General features: G+C 45.8%; 1 protein-coding gene across 2 annotated transcripts; it reads right to left on the reverse strand.

The window, feature by feature from the left end:
- Nucleotides 1–789: 789 nt before the first annotated feature.
- LOC118896595 (L-threonine 3-dehydrogenase, mitochondrial) lies at nucleotides 790–18,976 on the reverse strand. 2 transcript variants are annotated; one of them, XM_036854574.1, is made up of 10 exons: nucleotides 18,851–18,936; nucleotides 17,891–17,966; nucleotides 9,944–10,141; nucleotides 8,318–8,360; nucleotides 7,602–7,672; nucleotides 6,205–6,354; nucleotides 5,937–6,109; nucleotides 4,861–4,951; nucleotides 1,868–2,137; nucleotides 790–1,297 (listed from the first exon to the last, which is right to left on the reverse strand). In XM_036854574.1, the coding sequence occupies exons 3-10, from the start codon at nucleotides 10,125–10,127 to the stop codon at nucleotides 1,158–1,160; spliced, it is 1,122 nt and encodes a 373-aa protein (XP_036710469.1). In that variant the 5' UTR covers nucleotides 10,128–10,141; nucleotides 17,891–17,966; nucleotides 18,851–18,936; the 3' UTR covers nucleotides 790–1,157. The 2 variants fall into 2 exon arrangements, with proteins under 2 accessions (XP_036710469.1, XP_036710468.1); XM_036854573.1 differs by lacking the exon at nucleotides 17,891–17,966 and having other exon boundaries at nucleotides 18,851–18,976.
- Between the last annotated feature and the right edge of the window lie 2,444 nt (nucleotides 18,977–21,420).

A 21,420-nucleotide genomic window follows, 5' to 3' on the forward strand; every position in this document is an offset into this window, starting at 1 on the left:
GTGCTCCCCTTTACTAGTTAGATCATCTCTTTTCTTTCTTTTCTTTTTTTTAAATTTTATTTATTTATTTTTGGCCAAGCTGTGCGGCATATGGGATCTTAGTTCCCTGACCAGGGATCGAACCTGTGTCCCCTGCATTGGCAGCATGGAGTCCTAACCACTGGACCGCCAGGGAAGTCCCCTAGATCATCTCTTGATATTCTTAGTTTCCTACCAGTATATCTTCTTACAGACAAATAAATTAGAAGTGATCATTTTTGACACATTAAAAATCTCTCGAACAGGGGCTTGCCTGTTGGCACAGTGGTTAAGAATCCGCCTGCCAATGCAGGGGACATGGGTTTGAGCCATGGTCCAGGAAGATCCCACATGCCACAGAGCAACTAAGCCCGTGCGCCACAACTACTTAGCCTGCGCTCTAGAGCCTGCGAGCCACAACTACTGAGCCCGCATGCCACAACTACTGAAGCCCGTGCACCTAGAGCCTGTGCTCCGCAACAAGAGAAGCCACCGCAAGGAGAAGCCTGTGCACCGCAACGAAGAGTAGCCCCCACTCGCCGCAACTAGAGAAAGCCCACACGCAGCAACGAAGACCCAACACAGCCAAAAATCAATCAATCAATCAACAATCAATCAACCTCTTGAACGTTGTGAATATGGGATTAATACATCAGGCATTTTTTATGTTCTGATGGGATAGTAAAGAATTCTTTTAAATTGGGAGATTATCTTTGATAGTCTTTAAAATGTAATCTTCAGTCTTAGTCAAGAGAATAATGGAGTCTTAGGAGCAATATTTAAGTTTAATTTAGTACAAACATCACATACTTCTACCTTCTCGGAAATGGTTGCTTCATCTTAACTAAGGAAATGGAAAACTATTATGACTTAAGTCTTCATTCTGTGATTTGTGTGTTTGGACAAGTTTAGGCAGACAGCAAAAGCTCCAGAGGTCCTGCCACCAAACCTACAGCATTGGGAAAATGCTAAAGCCAAGTCAATTCTCCATCTGGCAGTTCCATATGAGCTGCGAAAACTCAGTCCAGTTAGTCCTTCAACCCCACATCATCTAGATTCCTCGGGGTCCGGAACCTCGGGGTTGTTTTGACTTTCCCTGGACAGCCGCCCAGGACTCACGAGCGCTTCCTCCGGCCCCTTCAGTTAGCCTGGGCAACTCTGCTCTCGGAACCGTGGAAGTTCAACATCGTCGTCACCAGCTCCGGGAGGTCAAAATCGTGCTTCCACCCCCAGTCCTTCCGGGCGTTGCTATCATCAAAGTTCATTGGCCAACTATCGGCTAGGACAAGATATGGAAGAGGAGCTTAAGTTATTCAGGCTCTAGATTTGCAAAAAGGTCTAGAACATTTTAAACAAAGGATTATCATCCACGAAAGAAACGTCCTATTTGAAATCCCCCCCTGAGCAGAGCAGAGCAGCTATTACGGGCACACACACAGTCACCTTCTTAGATTAGAAGTCTGTCACCTCGGAGGAAAGTCTCGTGCAGACTTGTAAGGTGGGACTGCATGCTCAGATGGCACTCACACAGGGGCACAGTCACAGCCCTTGAGAGCCCAGGGCTGCTCTCATACTACACCTGCTTGTTTCACGTTTAAACTGGCAAATGGTGAAGTGCCGACAAGCTGTTTATTTGGAATGGTTCCCGTCTACCCATTTTAGGCATCATTTCCCAAAACCGCAGCATCTGCCGGCTCTGGTGCAACAGCAGCTCCTTCTCCAGAAGCTGTCGGGCCCCTTGGGAAGGTGCTGAGCTCTCCTTATCCTCCACCGGTTATGTTCTCAAGGACTCGTGGGGCGGACTGAAGCTTAATTTTGGCTTTGAGGGGTTCTGCAACGGTGTACCAACCTATGGCCTGTCGGACAGGATCCACGTTGTAGGTGATCTGGAATTCTGGAACGTGCTTGAGAACCTCCTGGGCCAGCTCCGCGGGGGTGAAGCTCATGGCATTGACATTGTAAGTCCTCATGGAGAGGGACTCTGCCGGGGCCTCCATGACCTCCAGGGTGGCCCGGAGGCAGTCATCAATGTACATCATCGGGAGCCTCGTGTTGGGTTCCAGGTTGCACTCAAATCTGCCATGCTTGACGGCGTCATGGAAAATCTGGACCGCGTAGTCTGAAAGAGAATCTGGCCTGTGGGTCTTCTCGTAACAGAAAGGTGAGTGAGCCTCCTGCATTAAGGCAGTGGTTCTCACATGTCTTAAGTCTCAGGACCTCTTTATGCGCTTAAAAATCACTGAGGATCCCCAAAGAGGTTTTATTAAGGTGAGCTGTAGCAACATCTACTATATCAGAAATCAACTGAGAATTTAAAAAAATATTTCTGCATTTTAAAATGACAATAATAAACCCACACATTCACATGTATAATATTTTATGTGAAAAAGAACCTATTTTCCAAACAAGAGAAAATTTAGAGAGAAGAATAGCGTGTTTTACATTCTGAAAACCTCTCTGCTGTCTTAATGGGCGACAGCAGGAATCTCTGTTTCTGTGTTCAGTCCACTGTGCTACACACATCATGTAGCCTCTGAAAAACTCCACGGTGTACTTGTAAAGGAGAGTGAAAAGGGCAAATAACATCTTAGTACTGATATGAAAATTGTTTTGACCTCCGGGACCCCCTGAAAGGGTCTCAAGGATTCCCAGGGGTTCCTAGTGCATACTTGGAGATGCACCACATTAAGGCAAAATTTTTTAAAGTAACCAAAACCAAAGGCTCTTTTAAAATCCCTCAAATTTTAATTGAAGATATTCAAAGAAATGGGAAGATATCCCATGCTCTTGGACTGGAAGAATTAGTATTGTTAAAACGGACATAGTACCCAAAGCACTCTACAGATTGAATGCGATCCCTATCAAATTACCCACGACACTTTTCACAGAACTAGAAGAAATAGTCCTAAAAGTTATATGGAGCCACAGGAGACTCAGAATTGCCAAAGCGATCCCGAGGAAAAAGAACGAAGCTGGAGGCACAACCCTCTCGGACGTCAGACAATACTACAAATCTACAGTAAAAAATCCCTTGGATTTTGTCAAGTATCTTTTACATTTTACATTGTATCTCAGAAGCCCTCATATGGGAGGGATCTCTAATACGGGAGTTACTGAATATAACAGCATGCTCAAGTCCAAACTGATAACAACGACAGTGTGGAAACAGTAGGGAGGGTCCTCAAAAAACTAAAAATAGAACTACCATATGACCTGGGTACATATTCGAAGAAAAACGAAAACACCAATTCGAAAAGATACACGCAGCCCAACGTCCCTTGCAGCACCATTTACAATAGCCAAGACATGGAAGCAACCTAAGTGTCCATTGACAGATGAATGGCTAAAGATGTGGCACATATATATATATATATGTGTGTATACACACACACACACACACACACACACACACACACAATGGAATACTACTCACTCATAAAAAAGAATGAAATTTTCCCATATGCAACAACATGGATGAACTTGGAAGGTATTTTGCTTAGTGAAATAAGTCAGAGAAAAACAAATATATGATATCACTTATATATGGGATCTAAAAAATAAACTAGTGAATATGACAAAAAAGAAACAGACTCCCAGACATAGAGAACAACTAGTGGTTACCAGTAGGGAGAGGGAAGTGGGGAGGGGTAAGATGGGGGTAGGGAATTAAGAGGTACAAACTACTATGCATAAACCAAATAAGCTACAAGGATATATTGTACAGACAAGGGAATATAGCCAATATTTTATAACTATAAATGGAATACAACCTTTAAAAACTGTGAATCACTATGTTGTACACCTGAAACTTACATAATATTATAAATTAACTATTCCTCAGTGAAAAAAAAAAAGAAAAAAATGAAGTTAACCAGGCCTGGTGGTCCACTCACCAATGAATAATACAGGCTCCTAAACAGGCAAGTAACCAACTGCACTAGAGATGAGCAGTAACCCACTCTCATTTTGGGGCAAGCTTTTCTGAAATAAAAACTAAGACAGGGCTTCCCTGGTGGCGCAGTGGTTGAGAGTCTGCCTGTTAATGCAGGGGACACGGGTTTGAGCCCTGGTCTGGGAGGATCCCACATGCCGTGGAGCAACTGGGCCCGTGAGCCACAATTACTGAGCCTGCGCGTCTGAAGCCTGTGCTCCGCAACAAGAGAGGCCGCGACAGTGAGAGGCCCGCGCACCGCGATGAAGTGTGGACCCCGCTTGCCGCAACTAGAGAAAGCCCTCGCACAGAAACGAAGACCCAACACAGCCATAAATAAATAAATAAATGTTAGCTTAAACTTAAAAAAAAAAAAAAACTAAGACAATTTGGATAAATAGTAATAAGCACAATAACAAGAGCAGGAGGAGCGATGCTTATGTTCTTTCTAAACATGCAGAGTCCATTTTAATAGAACTCTCTGTATTAAGAAACAAAGGTATATTCAAAGAAAGAGGCTTTTCTTTTCTGGCGGCTTGTGGGATCTTAGTTCCCCGACCAGGGATTGAACACCCAGGCCCACAGCAGTGAAAGCGCCGAGCCCTAACCACTGGACCGCCGGGGAATTCCCAAGAGGTGATTTCTCATTTGGTGTCTTCCTACATGGTGGGTAACAAACTCGAATGTCAGTTTGACTCCGGCACTGTGGGTGGCCAATCCCACTGGACTTACAGCATCGGCATGAGTTTAAGACAGTAGGGTTCAATGAGCTTCTCAGATGCACTTCCCAGAAAGGATGCAAAAACTCCGGTCAGCCATACGATTAAAAAGACAACAGATCCATCTCCACTTCGCCTGGCCATTAGAAAGCTTATCTTACGTAAAAAAAAGAAATCGAAGATAACACTTACCAGTCGTTCCTCCTCCAGGTTGGGAGTCAGCAGAAATGATTCCAGGATATCTCAGGCATCGGAAATCTAACCCATACCGGTAATAATAATACTACAAAAAAGAGAAAACTTAACTTTAAAAAGAATCTTTTAAATCAGGTAGAGCAATGCAAAGAAATAACAGCCTTTTCCTGAAACTTCATCCCATACAGTCATATTAAAATCCTCCTAGAACTTCCCTGGTGGTCCAGTGGCTAAGACTCTGTGCTCCCAATGCAGGGAGCACAGGTTCAATCACTGGTCAGGGAACTAGATCCCACATGCTGCAACTAAAAAAAAAAAAAAAATGATCCTGCATGTTGCAACGAAGATCCCGCACAGCCAAATAAATATTTTTTAAGTGAAAAAAATAAATAAATAAAAATAAATCCTCCTCAAGGAAATGAAGACTCTAGAATTGCTAAGAGTCACTCATTTTTCTTTAACAAATAACACTGAAGTTTTTATCTTCAAAGAATCGTCATTCTGGTGATAACATCACTAGATAACACTGTAAATAACAAATCAGCCGACAGCAAGGATTTCCAGCCTTTCTTTGGAAGGGAGACCCTGCTCCTAGTCCTGAACAACTCTCCACAAGCCTGTCCTGCAGTGCAGCGCTGGGAAGAGTACAGGGAAAGATGGTGACTGTGATACATCAGATGAAGGCTCAGAAACCGGCTAAAATGTGCTATAGAGTTATAAAGACAAAGCGTATTAAAACATAAAACCAAAAAGATGTCTGAGGTTATTTTAAAATTATCTGATAACTACCAATATCGGGAACCTGAAAGAACAGTGCCGTACAAATAAGACGGGCAGCAAACGAAAGACGGGGTGCCATTCGAGGGGCGTGTACGAAGTCTTGTGTTAGCATAGGACTGAAGATTCCTCTGGAGCTGTCGGTACTGACCACTTGGCAAACACACTCAGTCCCCGAGCATTTCTGGGGGCAGAGATTAAGGGAGGGAGAGAGTCCCCTCCAAGGATGAACCAGCAGGTGTCTGAGGCAGAAATAGAAAAGGAAACACTGAGTCATCTTGCCAAGTGATGCTTACCTCGCCCATGAGCTCCGCGTGGACCTTGGACACCCCGTAGATAGTCCTGGGTCTCTGGATACAGAGGTCGGGGGTTGGGTTCCGCGGAGAAGTAGGTCCAAACGCCCCGATGGTGCTTGGCACAAACAATCGCAGACCGTGCTCCTCGGCAACGTCCAGGACATTGTGCAGTCCTGAAACAAGCAGATGTCGTAACCTGGGAAACCTCTTCCCAAAGAACTGGGAAATCTGGCAGACGGGTCACCTGGGGCAAGATCCAGAGACTCACCAGTGATGTTCACAGCTCTGGCCAGGGACACGTTTGCCTCTCCCACTGCACTGAGCAGGGCGCTGTAATGAAATAGCCAGGTGACACGGTTGTTCACCACGATCTCCCGCAGATTCTTGTAATCCAGGATGTCGGAATAAATAAACGGGCCTGCAAGGAGCAGTGAAACCAGGAAGTAAAAGAGTTCCGGGCTTGGAAAGCTCAACAGATCTTTTCCCCTCCCCCGCTGACTTTGAATTCCATTGGTACCGACCTGGTAGCAACAACTTGGACACTCCCCAGCATTTTCCTTATGGAGAATAACGAATCCCAGCCACCCCACGGCTAACAGCCCCTAATGCTTATACAGGACATACACCTGCCGGGTGCTGTTCTAAGGGCTTTCTGTATATTTAAACTCTCACAGCCTTCGAGGTGGATATTTTGTTGATGAGGAAACTGAGGCATAGAGAAGTTAAGTAGCTTGCCAGTATCAAACAGAATAAAATTAAGAACTGGAGTAATGACCAGGCAACTGGCTTGAGTTGCCAAACCTATAGGCACACAGAGATTTCACCCTGCTTAAAAGTTGCACAGTTTAGGACTTCCCTGGTGGTCCAGTGGTTAAGACTCTGCGCTTCCAGTGCAGGGGGCACGGGTTCAATCCCTGGTTGGGGAAGATCCGCATGCCGCGCGGTGCAGCCAAAAAAAAAAAAAAAAAAAAAGTTGCATATTTTAAAGGAATAGAGAAATGGGTTTACAAAAACAAAAAACCCACCATGGTATAAAAGAACTATAAATTAAGAGTTCGCCACACCTGGTTAGGCTAGAGGTAGAGCCGATTTTGTGCCAATTTCCCCCACTTTCAGTGAATTACTGCTCTTCCCCATGGTAAATAGCAAAAGGCTGACACAGAACCAGGAAGGACTAGGAGAATTATAAAAACATCTTTGAGGTGTAGACAACCTGACTAGAGGAGTCTGGGGTCTGTGTGTGTGCACAGTAGTTTAAGAACAAGTCCACGCTGAAATATGAGGATTAATTTCTCCAAAATTTAAAGTTCCTTTTCATTTCAGAACTTGATTTTTGTTTGCTTTCTCTCTCAGCTAAGTTCACTAAAAACTCTGAAAGATAGGAATCCGTTTTATTCCACAGATACTGCTCCAAATAATATCCAAAGATACTATTCCACAACTTCATGTCAAGGTCTGAAGAACTCTCCTGTCCTTGGATCCCTTGAACAAGCAGTAGCTGTACCGTAGGCGTTTTACAGAACTAAAGAGGACAAAACCATGAAACATTTTTAAGTGGCACACGTGTGCCTCAAATACTCCTCCTTCTTTAATTCACAAGCCTGGTTATGAGCGGTGACACCGATTCTGGGAGCTGCCTCTCTACCTGCTCTGTGGGCCTCTTACCACTAAGGAAGACGTGCTCAGGGGGCTTCCGAATGTCAGACAGAATCACGTTGTCCTTCCCAAATCGTTTCCTAAAGGGAAAATCAAAACACACGAGTTGGTACACTGAGGACATAACAGGTCCTATGAAAACAGTCTTTCCAACAGGAACTGTCATGTCCCGTCAGCCTCCAAATCCCTCCTCTCCACACCTTTCTTCCCTCTTCGTCCTCAACTCACAGCCCTGCAGTTGCAGCCACACTCAGGGCTGCACCTCCTGCTTCTACCTCAGCCCATTATCATCCCGGTATCTGTCACCAATTTCTTCCCAGTGCCCCTGAGTTTCTCCATTTCCCTCCCCGTTCTTCTCTCCTCTTATCCTTTTATCCCACTCTCCAAATCCCACACTGTTCCTTTTCAGTTTCTACACATACAATACTTCCCTCTGCCCCCAAACATCTGAAAACCAAGTGATTTACTGGGAGCCAGGTCTTACTTTGCCTAACCTAGGAAAGGCAGAGGGCGAAGGACCAGCTTGGGGGATGCTGAGTTGCGGACCTGAAACAATGTCTGTGATATGAAGAGGCACAAGGAAATGCATTCCAAACGGTCATTTACATACGATATCTTAAAGTGGTCAGAAGCAAGAGGGGAGAGAAAAGATTCAATGGTTAAATGGGGCCAAAGACAAGCCCCGAAAAACTCAGAATTTAAATTTAAACTTTGCGAGCTCTTACCTCAAAAAGCTAGCAAGCCCCACTCCAAGCTGGCCAAGACCCCCTGGATAAAGAAGAAAAAAGTGAATCTTTAATCTAAATCTAACCAATTCAATTATTCCCAGCATGTAATAATAGAATAAAACTCTACTGGCACTCTTAGCTAACTAGGTAAAGCCCCAGGTTGGCCTGATAGAACTGAAATACCTTCTCGGAGCTAGGACAGAGATCGCTACAGGTAAGATCAGTTTCAGAGACAAAAGTGCTCTCCAGCACAGAGCGGCTGAGGGGAAGCCAGGGAACAGGTAAGAGAACAATCACAGAAGAGCAGGACCACCTCCTGGTCAGGAAGTCACTACCAGCTTTGCCTTTGTTATTTGATGGGCTGTGAAAATTATCTGCTACGGGTACCAGAACACTCAAAGCTAGATATAATAGTTTGATGTCAACCTCTGCTGGGATTATCCAGAGCACCCTCCTTCCATTAGACCTGGAGAGGAACAGGAAGGGAGAAAGAAAGAAGGGACAAACCAAGAAGTCACCTGAAAAAAGGGGCAGATATCTGGACGGGCAAGGAGCTGCTAAGAACATTAAAGATGAGTATTACGGCATCTTAATTTGGACGCTTACAAATGCCATTGATGGAAATGGGAGAGCTAGGGGTCTGGGAGCACATTTAGGGGAATACAACCCTAAATTCCATTTGGGAGAAAGTAAGAGGCAGGAATATATGGACAGTGGGATTTCCTGTAAACATGTGTTAAGATGGGACTGAAAACAGCCCACTGACAGTAACACTGGGTCCTGGAAGATGCTTTGTTGGTGCCGGGAGGAGGGAATCAAACAACACACAGACAAGAAGCTGGGAGAGTCAGGGGGGAAGTGCAGAGGGAACCGGCCTCACTTGAAACCCATTTACAGCAGGAGAGGAGGAGGAGGTGCCAGTGAAAGAAACACACACACACTGAGGAATGTAAGAAGGATAGGACGTGAAGCCAAGGGATGAAACTCTGGCAAACGGAGGACAATAAAACATGTCAGTCAAATCAGAGGTGGGCTTGAGTCAGGTGGAAGGACTTGCGGACAGACGGCCAAGTTTGCAGTGAGCAGATACAGAACCAGGTGTTGCGTGGATACGAGGGGAGAGGGGTCAGCAAGCCAGTCTGCGGACAATGAGATGCAAGTGTCACGAGGTGATGGTGAGGAGTTCCTCGGGCCCTGGGCAGGCCCTGGCTATCTCCTCCACACAAATGTGCAGGAACCGCCTGGCCTGAGGAGCTTGGCCAAGGAAAGATGCGCCTGATTCCAGAGGCCACGTTCTATCCACACACCTTGGCTCCCAGGCCATTCCTAGCAGGAAAGGGGAACTGAGTCCCACAGCCGCTTTTTGGTCCTCTTCAGGTGCCCAGGTCCTCCCCCTTCAGAGAATAAAAAATTTGGGCAGGGAAACCAAGCCCTGGCAACAGCGACAAAATAAGGACAGGGGGACTTGTGCTATTTCGGAGGGAGCCAGGAGTGGAAAAGGGAGTTTCTGATTAATAAGTGTTACCTGGCGGCATGTTACCTGGTGACATTCCAAAAACAAATACACGGCCACACAAAGAAAATAACACAGCCACAAATGTGGAAAAAAGAAAAAAACCCAACCTGTAATTAAGACGCGTGGTTGGTCTGCTTCAGAGAACGAGGTAGAGTGGAAGTTGGCATCCGCTGGAATCTGCTGAGGGGAGGTGCCCAGAAACCGGCTGGGCAGGACAGGAGCCTGGCAGCCACAGGCCGGTCTCTGCAGCAGCCGGCTGGCAACCCGCCGCAGCATCCAAACGACCGGCATGATCTCTGCAGACACTGTAACACAAAAGGCGCAGAGTTGAGAAAAGATACATGCACCCCAATGTTCACTGCAGCACTATTTATACTAGCCAAGACATGGAACCTAAGAGTCCATCAACAGATGAATATGGATAAAGAAGATGTGGTGTGTGTACACACACACACACCTCGGAATATCACTCAACCATCAAAAAGAATGAATAATGCCATTTGCAGCAACATGGATGGACCTAGAGATTATCATACTAAGCGAAGTAAGCTAGACAAAGACAAATACCACATATCATTTATATGTGGAATCTAAAATACGATACTAATCAACATATCTACGAAACAAAATAGACTCACAGGTATAGAGAACAGACTTGTATCAATAGTTGCCAAGGGGGGTGGGGGGTAGGGGAGGGAAGGATGGGGAGTTTGGGATTAGCAGAGGCAAACTATTATATATAGGATGGATAAACAACAAGGTCCTACTGTAGAGCACGGGGAACTATATTCAATATCCTGTGACAAATCACAATGGAAAAGAATATGAAAAAGAATATATATATCTGTATAACTGAGTCACTTTGCTGTAGAGCAGAAATTAACACAACACTGTAAATCAACTATATGTCAATAAGATTTAAAAAAACAAACAAAAGAAGCAGAGTTCAGTATGTAACTGCTTACCCTCCCGACCCCTCAAAACACAAACCCTTTAACCACAACTAACACTACGATCGCCAGCTCACGGGCAAAGCCATGTTCTGGATTCATGAATCGAACTAAAGAGACTGCTGATTGCGCAGACAGGGAGCTAGTCAAGAGCCGGCCGTGAGCCCAGCCCTGTGAAAAGGGGATAAACGTCACTGGTGCAAAGTGCAGGCAAACAAAGCCTGGCTGCGATTTAGAACTGGAGCCGCACAGCGCTGACATCAACTGGGATCTAAAGTCGCCGCGGAGGTTACCGCGCACAGAGCCGTCCACGCCAGGAACATCATGGATCCCGGCAAAGGCCTCAGATCTTCACCACTGTAATCATCTGTGCACGTACCATCGAGGTGCGAACAGGTCCCCGATTAAGTAACACAGAGCCCTGTGACTCTCGTGCTAACTCAGATGTTATCTTTAGGATGAACCAGACTAGAAAAGCAGATAGTTAAGGTAAAAAGGCCCCCGGCAATACTGAGTTAAGCTGTGACTAATTTCTGTTTCACTGCCAACTCTTTAGAAAGGATCATTTAGAAAAGCCATTTTCTCCTCTGTGCCCAGATCATGTATATTTTATTGCAGTCCAGCTCCCCTTCCTTGTCAGCTTTACCCAGACAAGCATGTCACAAGAGCAGATCAGAGCTGCTCAGTTCTAACAGCGACCTTCCTGCCCCCAAAGGTCAGGCCTTTGCACTCTGCACACCGTCCCGTGGCCTCCACCTCCGGCAGCTGTCAGATTTGCAACAGCACTGGCGGATGAGCCTTCAGAGCGACCCCAGTGCCCAACCCCCTCACAGAGAAGTGGCCAGATCTCAACCATCTCATATTTTGCATCGTAAAACAAGAAAAAGTAAACCACACTTGGAGACATTTCCCATTTAGGATCTGAACTTAGCCTGGCATCACACTCAACCCACTGCCTTGAGTAGGTAACAGTAATTCTAAGTTAAAACCGCCAGAGGTATCAGAAGCTTTCCTGCAATCCCTAAAATCCAGATTATAGAAAACAAAAGGGCAATACAATCTGCTGAAACCCTATGCTTGAACACCCTTTTGTGAGCCACAGAGGTCTTGTTCTTCAGGACACCGAAATACGGCGGGCAGAGCCCGATGGCTTCTGTCGGGTCAGGGGCTTGGCCCATCAGGTCCCCAGCCTGAGACGCAGCCCCGCCAAGGTCCTGAGGCCCTGCCTCCCAGCTAACTTTCCCAAACAGGCAGAAGACAACCTTCTGATGGCGCATCTCAGGATTGGAAGGGAGGTCACTATAGGAGAGACCCAAGCTTTTCTTCCATCATCCCTTCAAACCATCTTTGCAGCCACTGCTGACACCCGAGACCAGGTAAGAACTTTGATTCTTAAAGTCACTTATTTCAGCAAGTTCAAGAGGACGGCGAGGAAGCCAAGAGGCAGCCAGATTTACCAGAACATCTGAACCTCAAAGACAATTCTCAGTTCCCAAAAGCAAAGGAGTGACGGCCACAGGTGAAGAAGTTTGGGGTTCTTTTGTTCTTTTAAAGGTTGAAGACACTGGAGTCTGGGAAAAGGTAAACCCTGAAGACGTGAAACAGGGATGTGAAACACGTACAACTCAGTTCATCTTCTCTTTCCCCAGAAGAGGAAAGCATGAAGGAGGCACAAATTCTTCATTGAATATAAAGTATTTTAGTTTAACAATGTGGACAATTCATGCTTGAGTTGGTTCTTATTCCACAACTATTACGAGCTAACACCTGATGCTCACAACAGGCCAGAGGCCTGTGAATGCCTTTCTGAATTATGGCATTTCACCATGGCAAGCACCATCTCTCTCAGGGAATCCAGTTCTTAACCATCGTCGAGCAGCTCTACTGTCCCTATAATGGGATTGCTTTGATTAACAATGCATGTACATTAAAAACGAAACCAAAAAACCCTCCAACCATCTACCGCATGTAGCTTTTTCAAGTCAGGATTATTATCTTGCCACTGCCAAACTCAATTTAATACTTTTAAGGCAGCAGCTCTCAAATTTTCTGGTCTCTGGACTCTTTTACACTCTTAAAAATTGGGGACTACAGAGAGCTTTTGTTTAAGTGGTGTCTATCTAACACTGTTTGCTGTAGTAGAGAGCAAATCTGAGAAACATTTAACCTACGAATGAGTTCACGTTCACCAATAAACGTGTTAAAATAAACGTATTTTATGAAAATAACTGTATTTTCCAAAACGAAAAATTTACTGAGTGGCATTGTTTTACATTTACTTGTCTCTTTGATGTGTTCCTTCATAGAAAACAGCTGGATTCTCACATCTGCTTCTAACTCAATCTGTCTGCTGCTTTGATTGAAGTAAATGAAGAAAACCCAGACTCAAAGCAAAGCAGTGGGGAAAGGAAGCTGTATTTTAAAAGCCTTTTCAGATAATCCTGGATACTCATCTTGGATATCCAAAACTCAACACATGGTAGTTTCTTCAAGGTTAGTTGCAATGTAGAATCTGAAGCCATTATCAGTGAACTTTTGTACCTGCTACATTAAAACCCACTGGTATATCTAATGCTTTGAACACATTTTTTTTTTTAAAGATTTTTTTGATGCGGACCATTTTTAAAGTCTTTATTGAATTTGTTACAATATTGCTTCTGTTTTATGTTTTGGTTTTTTGGCTGCAAGGCATGCAGGAATCTTAGCTCCTGGACCAGGGATTGAACCTGCAACCCCTGCATTGGAAGGCAAAGTTGTAACCACTGGTCCGCCAGGGAAGTCCCTTGAACACATCTTTTACTCCTGCATGGTTTTGTAATTTCATACATTGTTTTTTTGGAAAATATTGGTTCAGTGAGTTATGCAGAGCTTCCAACTGTTAACACACTTCACTGTACAATACCCAAAAGTCATACTGGTTGATATCACTGATCTCATCAAAAAATGCCTAAGTATTGGGAAGCTGTCAAATTCATGGTAGTGGATACAACTTAACTTGCAACAAATACCTTGGCAGGCTCGCTTGGTTCATTTTTTTAGAAAATGTATGCCGATTATCCAGGTATGAATAACCATCATTTGTCGGTCATTCTTTCAAGCAAAAATGGTTCTCTATGAAAAACAGGGACCAGTTCAGCTCACAATTCAATCACACAAAATGCTTTATTCTCAAGACAACCATCATATTTCAATATGGAACAAGTACATCCACTTACCACATGACACGTTAAAAAGATGTCTCTAGGGTCAAGATTTAATAAAATCAGTCATTTTTACTGCTTCATAAAGGGCATTCTTACGTAAAGCTTTCCATTTTTTATTTTACTTTTCACTGAAAGCACATGGCAGTGAAGAATACCATGACTTCTAGTACCACGTGGTGCCACTGCCTTGATTCCTGCAAAGGCACCAGTACTTTTAGCAGGTGTGACTTGTGCACCGTCAGTGCAAATTCAACACAGTTGTTCCGGAATAAACCATGAAATTCAAAAAAGTTATTCCACGCTGAATACTTTGGCACTATTTTTGTTTGCTGTCAAACGTTCACCAAAAAGATATTCTTTGATAATTGGTTTGGCACTGATACCAGATAAATACAAACAAAAAGGCAAGTCCAGCCAAGACTACAAATTCTTCTATTTCTAAGGTAAAAATACACTTCTCTGTCAAGATACCAAACTAGTCTTCATGTTTGCAGCTAAATCTTTAATTTGACAAGTTACTGTATTATTAGAAAGTGGCAGTGCTATTATTTCTTTCAATGCTTTTTCATCCAAACAAGGCTTTATTGTGTGTTTCTCCAGCCACTGCAATTTGATAACCTATCTTATTAGCTTTTTCTTTTCTAGTTTGGAAAGCTGTAACAAATAATTTTTGGCTTTTAAAGAGCTCATCATACCTACATTTAATTCATTCGTTTTGTTTTTCTTTAGATGATGAATGGTTGGTCTAAGAATAATGCTATTGCGACCAAAATACTATTCAAAAAGTTCTGTGGCATCAGACACATAAGGTAAATTTCTGACCTCTGTAAAACTTGACCAAAGCCTTCATATTTTCATGTATTATTTAGTTCTGCACATTTATTTGGAGTAAATTCCTCTTTCCATGAGTCAGAGAACTCTGTTATTTCGTCGTTTCATTTTTTCTTCAGCATTTATACATATGGTACAGCTTTGAGTTGAAAAAAATCGAGTCCTCTAATATCCCCCCTTTTAAACCATTGATCTATCCTAAATATAAAAAATATATAAATTAATATCCTTTTATGTTAGAATAAAATATTAAGTTCAAAAGAATTTTTATACCATTTAAAATTTTAGAAAAGTTTTAAAATCAAGAGTATAAACTTTTTGTTCTTTTTCCATATACCCACAAGACTCAATTTAGGGATTTCAAAGTTATGACTTATTAAAAGAAAACAGGCCCCAGAGATGATAGCAGATATAACTGTAGGTAGATAGTAAGAATGCAAATAAGTACTAAGAACAAACAGAATTCATCTCTGAAAATGCACATATTTATATTCTAAGCCTACTATCCTTAGAAGATTCTAGAAACACGAGAGTACACAAGCACACATCTCATTAGCCATCAGAGGAAAAGCTCATCACAAGCCATTTGGCCTCTAGAAAACTCCAGCATACACCTGAGAGAGGAAGAATGAAAAAGGCAGACAGTCTCTTAGTATTTTTTAAAAAATAGCCTTGACCTCATGGACCCTACAGAGGTCTCAGGGAACCCCAGGGCTCCCCAGATCACACTTGAGAACAGCCGTTCTAAAGTAAAACTTGCTTTGCCAAGCTAGTTATTAAACTTATACAGGGGAACCGTCAAAGATGACTGAAGATCAGAAGAGAGTCCATAGACCTTCTCCCCTAAGCACCTTGCTTACTTTAACTCCAAGGGATGAAAAAGAAACAGGCCAACAGACATTCCTCCTTAAATAATGGAGCGTCTCCCCAGCCCAAGCCTCTCTTACATGACTCTTCCCATCTCTCGGCATTTACCCTTTCTGCACTGACCACAACAGAACTCTAAGAAAGCAGTGGCATCAGGAAGACAGCGGGGTGATAGAGATACAGACTAAGAGCCCAGCTGGCCTTGATTGCTCGGATGTGGGGCAACTTGTGAAGGAATGGAGAAGAATAACACAGGCTTCCGAGTTGTGCTGCTGCAAGCATGGGCTTTCTGGAGGAGCAGGTCAGGTAAGAAGACAAACGAGCTTGTTTTTGGACATGTTGGCTTTAGATGCCAGGAGCCAGGATGGCTGCCTTTCCCAAGGAGCTGTGAGTCCCACTAAGCAGTTCCTAGCAGTGCCTGATGCATGTCAGAACTCAAACACCATGTCAAACAGGTAGGCAGGAAGAAGAAACCAAGAAATATCAGGGGTTTGTCTACACCACAATAAACAGAATGTCCCCTGCTGTCAGAAAACATTACTTCTGTTTCTTGGGGAAAAAAACCTTAATTCAATTGTGATTGCTCTGAAGACAGATAATTCTATTTCAGAAATATTAAAAGAAACTCCAATTTGAAATATTGAAAACCAACGAAATAGGCCTTTTCCCTGAGAATGCACCATCAATTTCCCTTAATATTCTTGCTGTCCTGTGTTTTCCCCAAATGTCTAGCTCTAATCATCCTTAGCCACGGAGACAGTAAATAAAGATGTATTAAGTAATGTCTCCAGCACATTAAGCATGAAGTTAAAAGCATCCAGCCTCCAACAGATGAATGGATAAAGAAAATGTGGTATATACTACAATGGAATATTATTCAGACTTGAAATAGGAGAACCCGTCACATGCAACAACATGGATGAACCTGGAGGACATTATGCTGAGTGAAATGAACTGGTCACAAAAGGCCAAATGCGGGCTTCCCTGGTGGCACCGTGGTTAAGAATCCACCTGCCAGTGCGGGGGACGCGGGTTCGACCCCTGGTCCGGGAAGATCCCACATGCCGCGGAGCAACTAAGCCAGTGCGCCACAACTACTGAGCTTGCGCTCTAGAGCCCGCGAGCCACAACTACTGAGTCCATGCACCTAGAGCCCGTGCTCTGCAGCAAGAGAAGCCACCGCAATGAGAAGCCCGCGCACCGCAACGAAGAGTAGCCCCCACTTACCGAAAGCCGCACGCAGCAACAAAGACCCAGTGCATCCAAAAATAAATAATAAATAAATAATTTATATTTTAAAAAAGGCCAAATACAGTATGATTCCATTCATATGAGTTATACCAGTTATCTAAAGTAATCCAAAAATCATAGAAACAGGAAGTAGAAAGGTAGTTACCAAGGGGTGGGAGAAAGGGAGAGGGGATACGAGTATTTAATTAACAGGCATAGCTTCAGTTTTGCAGGATAAAAAAATTCTAGAGATCCACTGTGAATATACCTGACAGTACTGAACTGTACTCTTAAAAATGGTTAACATGGTAAATTTTATGTTATGTAATTGAAGCCACAACTTAAATTAAAAAAAAAATCCAGCCCCAAGAAATGGTCAGTGCATACATATACTACTGAGGAGCTAGAAAATTCGCCCAGTGGAGACCAGCGCCACCCCAGAGACCCATCAAACCCCCGTCCCATCCAAACTCCCCAGCCCTTGTCTCACCGAACCCCCTAAATGGTTCTTTTCCCTCTGCTTATAAACCTGCTGAAACCTATTATTCTCCTCCAGGCTTTACCTTTCCTTCCCATCTCAAGGATCTCCAGAGAGTTCTCTGCCCCTCCAAGTGGGGCCTCTTGCTCTGCACCCAGTGGAACTGCTTTCACCAAAGGTCAGCCACTGCCCAGTTGACAACTTCCTGGCCCCGGGGGCTAATAACGCTTGTAAGACACATTTGCAAGGCAGTCTCCGCTTTACATTCTCCAGTTCATTAAATCATAAAAGCAAACGTGTCCTCTTCATAGTAATGACCCAAGGAAAAATCAGGCACCTCAACTACTGAGCGCTGACGAAGCACCTGCTTTCCTGAACTCTTATTTAAGCCTCAGAGTAACTCTGAAGCTGGAATCTTTTCTCCATTTTGCTGAACGAATTTTGACCCGCCCAAGGTCAGGCAGATACTAATTACGAAAAGGAGGGGTTGCAAACCAGGTCCGTTGAGTCTCAAACCCTCCTTCCGTCACCCCCACTCTTCTCCCTCAAGAGAAGAGATAACATCAGGTACCTAAGAGAGAGGACAAAGAGGAAACATCCTCGAGGTGGCGCAGGGGGCACCTTCCCCGCCGCCCCTCCTCCCCTACAGCTCGGCTCCTCCTCCTCGCCGCTCCCCAGGAGGAGAGCACCCACGAGCCGAGGGCGTTCAAGGCCAGACACGGCCCTCCCTCGCCGTGCGAGCCTGCGCACACTACCTTGCCAAACCTCAGGTTTCCCCATCCTTAGAAAGGGGAAAATGATCGGACCACCACGTTAGACTGTTGGGAGGATTTAATACAAGCAGTTTAGAAAAGCACTTAGCAAACTGCTCAGTCAGTGTAAAGACTCCATCAACCAGCTGGTAAAGTCCAGACTTAATGTGGGGTTGATCCGGAAGCCAGAAAGGGTCGGGGGAAAAAATTCCGGAGCTCTCAGCGTGAGCTACAGAGGGTTTTAGAGGGAGATCTGGTTTCGCGGAGCGGGCGCCCCCATACTCCCTCCTACGCGCGCCGGCCGGGGAGAGGGAACCCAAGAAGACGCGGGGACTTGGGCCGCACGCGGGTCTCCGGCCTCCGCCTCCCAGCAAGGCTGGATAAACCGGTTTTATGAGAACAGCCGCTCCCGCCCCTATTCCCTGGCAGGGTGTGCCCTTCCGAAAAGTACGAAGGACCGGGAGCCGCGCCTGGCGACCCCAGCAGTGCCCCGCCCCTCCCCCAGCCTCCCAGCTCCGCGGCGACTGCTGGGGACCCCCACTCGCGCCCGGGAGCGCTGAGTCCCCAGCCCCGCGCCGCGTCACACCGATCGGGCCAGCGGGACCGAGTGGTCAAGGGGACCTGCACCGTCAGCCTCGGTTCTGAAGAGGCTCAGCTCCCAGGGTCAGCCGCCGGGGAAGCATCCGGCCGCCTCCGCACTGACCTTCCGACGCAGCCGCCCAGAGATGCTGCGCTGCTGCGGCGCCGGAGCTGGAGAAGCAGCTGCACGTGGCACGAGGTCCGGAAGCGCGGAACAGCAACTAGAGCTCGCCGCGCGCGGCGCCTTTATCCTCTCTGCGCGCAAACCCGCCCCCCGGCGCACCAATCCCCTTCTTCGGTCCGGGCCGCCCTGGCGTGGACGTCGGCTCACCACGTGGGAGGGCGCCGGTTGCCATGGTAACCCTCCCCGAGGGTCTCCGTAGTGTTCCTGGCGGCGCGCGCCCCTCACGCGGGCTCCGCCCCCGACCCATCTTCCGGAGAGCTCGCGGAAGGAGAGGGAGGTGTTCGAGTCCAGCGTGCGGCGTCCCCGGCAGCGGCAGAGCCATCCCGCAGGTCTTCGCGTGGGACTCTCCAGGTGGGGACAGCTCAAGGGCCTCCCAACATAAGGGGCCCGGCCCCCCCGGAGCCCCAGAGCACCGGTCCGTGCCGGCGTTTAGCGGCTCAGCAGTGGACTTGAGGAGGAATGCGGGACGCCGAAGGGAAAGCTGGAAGGATTGGCAGGGGAAATAGCTCCGGACCGGCGTCAGGAGATACGGTACAAAGAGACCTCGAGAGGGTCATTTCATCTTGGTTTCCCACATGGGAAACATCGCTGTGAGATTAGATGACCTCCAAGGCCACCGGACCAGCAGTCAGCATCACCTAGGAGCTTGTTGGAAATGCAGATTTGAGGCTGCACCCCAGACCTGCTGAGTCAGAATCTCTGCGTTGGGGCCCTGTGAGCTGTGTTTTAACAAGCCCTCCAGGTGATGATGATCTGTGCTAAAGTTGAGAAGCGCTGATCTAGGGGAGTGGTTTCTCAGACTTGGCTGCAGATTAGAATCACCGGGGAGTTCTGGAACCTCCCAAATAAATCAGAATCTTGTCGGCGGGGGAAGGAGGGGCGGCAGGAAGCCCAGGCATAAGTTTGTTTTTAAGCTTCTCTGGTGATCCCCATGTGCTATCGAGGTGAGAAACAAGTGATCCCCATGTGCTGTCATGGTGAGAAACACGGATATACCCTAGAGGCTTGGTCCTCCAAGTGTGGTCCCTGGAGGAAGCAGCCCCCTCCCAGACCTACTAAATCACAGTCTGCATTTCAAGGGGCTCTCCAGGTGGTTCGTGTGCACGTTAGGGTTTTGGAAAAACAGCTCAAAGGCCTCCTCCAACATTAAGAATCCATGATTTTATGAAATATGTCTTTCTGTTTTACAGACTCTTAGAAGGCCCCATTTCTTCAACTTTTTCTCATATGACATGATCTTCATTATGGGTCTCTCTCTAGTGCACTTGAATTTTCAAATTTTAATTAGACTTTTAGCCTCTCAAGAGACCTAGGAGATTATCAAGGCCACTGTGCCCACTTGACAGAGGAAGAGGTGGAGCCCCACCTAGACAGGTGAAGAGATCTCCCCAGAGGCCAGGGGGACCAGAATGCTGCCCCAGGCACTGGGTCACTGCCCTTTCTAACACACCACATCATATCATTAGGAGTTATTTTTGGTTTTCCTCAAACATTGTGGTGAGGTCAGAGATGACACTGAACTTGCTTTGAGTGGGTTGCAGACAGGGATGTTTCAGGGTGGAGCAACCCACTGAGGATGCTGCTTGTTTGGGGGTGGGGGAAGGGGAGGAAGTGTGGCTTCAACCTTTGCTCCTGAGGACAGGGCAAGAAAAAGGCGTGATTACCAAGGGACTGAAAGGTGAGTTGGTTTCTGATGTGGATGAAAAATGTTGCCTGCCATATCAGTAAACAAAGGATGTTGCAGACATCAAGCCAGCAGCCACTGCTGCTGCGCCCCGACTGTGCACCCTGAAGGCATATGGGATGGAGAAAATCAGGATACTGGGCTTAGATAGTTAAGGTGCCTTTCAAAGGAATGATTTCAATGAGCCCAGGCCCTTGCATCTTCCCATACCTAGAAAAGTGCTAAATTCATTAACCTGAGGTGTTTGGTTTTCTTTAACATAATCTTTTGATGTTCCCACTACCTGGTTTTTGTTGCAAAAACCCCTGTATATCCTGGTTCCTCCCTGACCTCTTCGGAGCAATCCCTCAGAGCAGTCTGAGAGGCTATCTTCTGGGCTTAAGTCCTCAGAAAATCTGCTGAATAAAACATAATTCTCAACTTATAGGTTGTGCTTTTTTTTTTTTTTTTTTTTTTTTCCAGTTGACGGTTTTGGTGACCACGAAGGGCCCAGAGCAGACTTGTCTTCTTCACTTGAACTCTACGAGGATCTGGAGCTTGGTACCAGCAGAGGCCTCGTTGGTCCATGCACCTCGTCAGAGAGTCCAGACGAATTTGGGTGAGTCTTTCCTGGTTCTTGGATCTCCCATTATTGGCTGATGATCCTAGGTTTTATTCAGTGGTGTTTAAACTCTCTGGAGGAGTAGGTTATCCTTGAAACTTAGTTTCAAGAAGAGGTACCTGCATTATCCTCAGTGAAAGACACTGGGAAGATTTTGCTCAGTTTAGACACTGAGTGGTTTATCCTCAGTTGAAAGACTGGGAAGGCTTTGCTCATTTGAAAGAC

The sequence above is a fragment of the Balaenoptera musculus genome, chromosome 6 (assembly GCF_009873245.2).
Source record: "Balaenoptera musculus isolate JJ_BM4_2016_0621 chromosome 6, mBalMus1.pri.v3, whole genome shotgun sequence".
In the NCBI taxonomy this organism is placed as follows: Eukaryota; Metazoa; Chordata; class Mammalia; order Artiodactyla; family Balaenopteridae; genus Balaenoptera; species Balaenoptera musculus.